Consider the following 3,717-nt stretch of genomic DNA (forward strand, 5'->3'; position numbering starts at 1 on the left):
AATCTCTTCAAGAATATTTTCGAGATTTAAAAACTGATAGGAATATAATAATTCAAAATAATATTAAAAAAATAACACCTTTTCTTTCATTGTCACAGTGGGTGGGAATATCCATAACAAATGGTTAGAGAACACTTGCCTACAGATGTATGCAGTTCTCAGAATTGACAGCGATGTAGTTTCAGAGCCTTGTTTTTCATAATTTCTCGATCCTTCTACCCATTTACTTGGTGATTATTTCATAATCTTGTTTACCTTTTGGAGGTTAAAGTTTGCATTAACATGCATGTTCGAGGAAAAACATTTCGCTTTCGCTATCTTTTCTGCTGACACTTGTCTTTTTAGACATCTTCTGTTTGACGAGCCTGTGCATGTGTGCCATGTCTGCATTCGTAGAGATCTGCATTACCGTTAAGTTTTCTGATTAAGCTACACATTAATTAAACACACTTGATGGCACGGCATTAATTACTTGTCGTATGACTAATTAGGTCATGTTTTCTTTGTTCCTCTCGTGATCTGATGCACTTCTTTTAACGTAAAACTAAGCAGCCTCACGCATCACTTTTGAAGGTGAGAGAATGAGATTGCTCCTTCTTCATCACTTGCAAGCTTATTTAAAACGTGTCTCTTCCTCGGTGCTTCAAAAACCTTTCTTGTCTGTTCATGGAACATGAAAATGGTGTGCAAGTGCATGTTTCTTTACTTTCCCTTAAACCCCTGGCATTAAATTTTCCTTTTTTCCAGATTTTCTCCCTCAGGTCTGATGAAGATCACCTTAAAAACCGAGGCAGTAACGTCTCCGTCTCACCACCTTGTTTTTATCATCTTCTTCAACTCTCTTTATTACATCCCAATTAATACCATGAAATAAAGACAGTTTCATTCGGCAAAACTGACAGAAAAAACGGTGCAATTTCCCCATTCTATGTTCTTTTGTTCGTGTGAAAGTGTGCCCCGGATTTCTATACCTCTTTTAAGAATAAAAATGTAAAAAACAGCTAACGAAGAAATAAAAGCAGTTTTTTATTTTCTGCGAAACAACTTACAATGAAGAAATAAAAGCAGTTTTTTATTTTCTGCGAAACAACTTACAATAGTACTGACTTATTTATTTTTTCTGATGTTCTCCTCTCCAGAAGGACTTCTTAGAGAGGGATTCATCGAAACATAAACATAACTTATTAGTAAATAATACTAATCAAGCACTTACTAGTTCTTGATGACATTATACTAAAGAAACATAGAAACTGTGTTCGATCATCTCCCTAATACTTATGTGCATACATATACATATAAATATATGTATGATAGCAGAAAAGAAAGGTAATCATGATACTAGAGAGACTCGAGTAGAACAGTATGTGCATTCATTGCGATATTGATTTCAACTTTTTCAAGCGGTGCAACTTGGCTTAGGAGCTTCCCTGGCACGAGTGTGGAACCTCCATGTGAAGAGGTAGTCCCTGGATTCACAGGCCAACTTCATAACGTCACAGAAGGCGTTAACACTGCACTTCTTCAGCTCACTTTCCCATTCTATCCTCACCCAGCAAGAGAATCCGTTTGCAGAAGTTGGAAAGTTTGAGTCGCAAAGATGCAGTGCTACATCCCCACTGATCCTCTTGCATGGCAGATTTCCGGCACCAACGTTCACCATAGACTCGAGCCAAGGACACAGTGGCTGACCCACCATCTCCTTGTATGCAGAATTTGCCATCCTCACCCTGTGCTTTGAGTCTGATATGACAACCGGCAAGGCCTCAGATTCAACCTCTTTTTCCACCTGACGAGACCCTTTTGGGGTTCGAGGCACAGATGGCAGAGCTGTGTCTTCACCGATGCACACAACAGTTATGGAAGAGCCAATGGGGCGAACTGGCAGAGGCTGTATAACATTGTTGGAAACTGGCTTCTGCAGCTGTTGCAAGAGATCTCTCTCCTCAGGAACACTCAGTTTGGTGTTCAAATCTATCACCCCTCCCCCACAGGGCTTCATTGTTGTTGTTATGGAGTCCAGTTTGGGTGCAGGACCTCCAGGAGAACAAGGAAGAAGAGGAAGTGTCACCAGACTAGGACTGATGACGGTGTTTGTTTGCATGTTGCGATTGAGCACTCCAACTGCATGTCCATGGTTTGGATGTCCATGGTTGGGATATCCATGGTTGGGATATCCATGGTTGGGATGTCCATGGCTGGGATGTCCATGGCTGGGAAGTCCATGGCTGGGAAGTCCATGGCTGGGATGTCCATGGCTGGGATGTCCATGGCTGGGATGTCCATGGCTGGGAAGTCCATGGCTGGGATGTCCATGGCTGGGATGTCCATGGCTGGGATGTCCATGGCTGGGATGTCCATGGCTGGGATGTGCATGGCTGGGATGGGGAAGAGGGAGTGGTGAAGGAGCAAAACCCTGTAAGGAAAGGTTCTTTGCTGGGGAGGTCACATGATAAGGGGGACAAAATCCAAAGAAATGTGTTCTGGGTCTCTTGAGGGAGGAAGGGAGTGTGAAAGGAGTTCTACCTCTCTTTCTGGTTCTGGTAGGCCTGGCTTGCAACTGGGGCCATAAGTTCCTAAGGTAAGGAGATTGCTTGGGGAGAGAGGAAGAGCCCTCGGTCATGGAGTTGGGAGTTTCAGGCTTGGGAGCTATAGGTCTGTACCTAGACATGATCTCAGCAGTTTTTGCTGGGTTGGGGTAAGGATTCAAGGTCTTGATCATGGTTTCGGCTTGAGAAAAAAGTGCAGAAGGAGAGAGGAGAGAGGATGCTTCTATAGAGCTAGTGTGGGGAGCATTGTGAAGAAGAGAGGGGGAAATGGGGAGGGTTATAAAGGAAGTGACGAGGGTTAGGGTGTGGGGAGGTGAAGGGGAGAGAGTGAAAAGAGTGTTTGGTGGCACTGAGGTATTGATAAGAAGCCAATAAGAGGTAGGCAACATGAAGGGAGAAGGAAGGAGAAAATGACACTTGTAACTGTGGTGTGGGTACGTGTTGGGTGTCTCAAGAAGGAAGAGATGTGGGGATTGGACTGTGAAAGTGGGACCATGCATGGTGATTCTATTGGTAATAAGGGTATTGGATAAGCATGCAGCATTGTGCACAGTGTAGTGTAGTGCTGTGAATAGGGTAATTTTTTTGAAAGGTAAGAGATGCTCTCATTTATGAAGAGGGAGGCTCAATTTGTGAGACCAATGAGGTAAATTTTGGTCTTATTTACGAAAAGGGTCTGTGATGATAACGCGTGTGGTTTAGAGTGCCATGCATGAAAACACCTATTAGGATTGGTTTGGTCCCTCTGTCTTTTTCCCTACTTTCATCAAACACTTCCCCTTTGCAGTCGGTTACATTTGTTGTTTCTACACATGTCTCTTCCACCTTTTCCCATTACATGCAATCAATGACATTCACTCTCATTGGAGAGCCTCTATTGGCCAAGCCAACTCATCACTCTTATGAAATCAATCTCAAGAAATGACAGTAAATATATATATATCTATTTTTCACTCTTTTCAACTCTCATCTACCACCACTCACACATCAATTATTTCTTTCTACCCTTATTACTAGTACCCCGCGTGACACAACAAAAAAAACGTTACAACTACTTTTCTGCTACATAGTCTATATATATACTTACTGTCTTTCACTCTTCAACTTTGAGTTTCCATAGGTTTATCATGCTGCATTTCGGCCACGTCGCAACCCGACATCCTCTTACTCG

General features: G+C 42.6%; 1 protein-coding gene across 1 annotated transcript; it reads right to left on the reverse strand.

The window, feature by feature from the left end:
• Positions 1–1,007: 1,007 nt before the first annotated feature.
• On the reverse strand, positions 1,008–2,807 carry LOC148204849 (uncharacterized). Its single transcript, XM_088099173.1, has one exon. It carries the CDS (start codon positions 2,717–2,719, stop codon positions 1,397–1,399), a length of 1,323 nt encoding a protein of 440 aa, XP_087955299.1. The 5' UTR covers positions 2,720–2,807; the 3' UTR covers positions 1,008–1,396.
• Between the last annotated feature and the right edge of the window lie 910 nt (positions 2,808–3,717).

This window comes from Vigna umbellata, chromosome 1 (genome assembly GCF_029865625.1).
Source record: "Vigna umbellata cultivar VRB3 chromosome 1, Vumbellata_1.0, whole genome shotgun sequence".
Lineage (NCBI taxonomy): Eukaryota > Viridiplantae > Streptophyta > Magnoliopsida > Fabales > Fabaceae > Vigna > Vigna umbellata.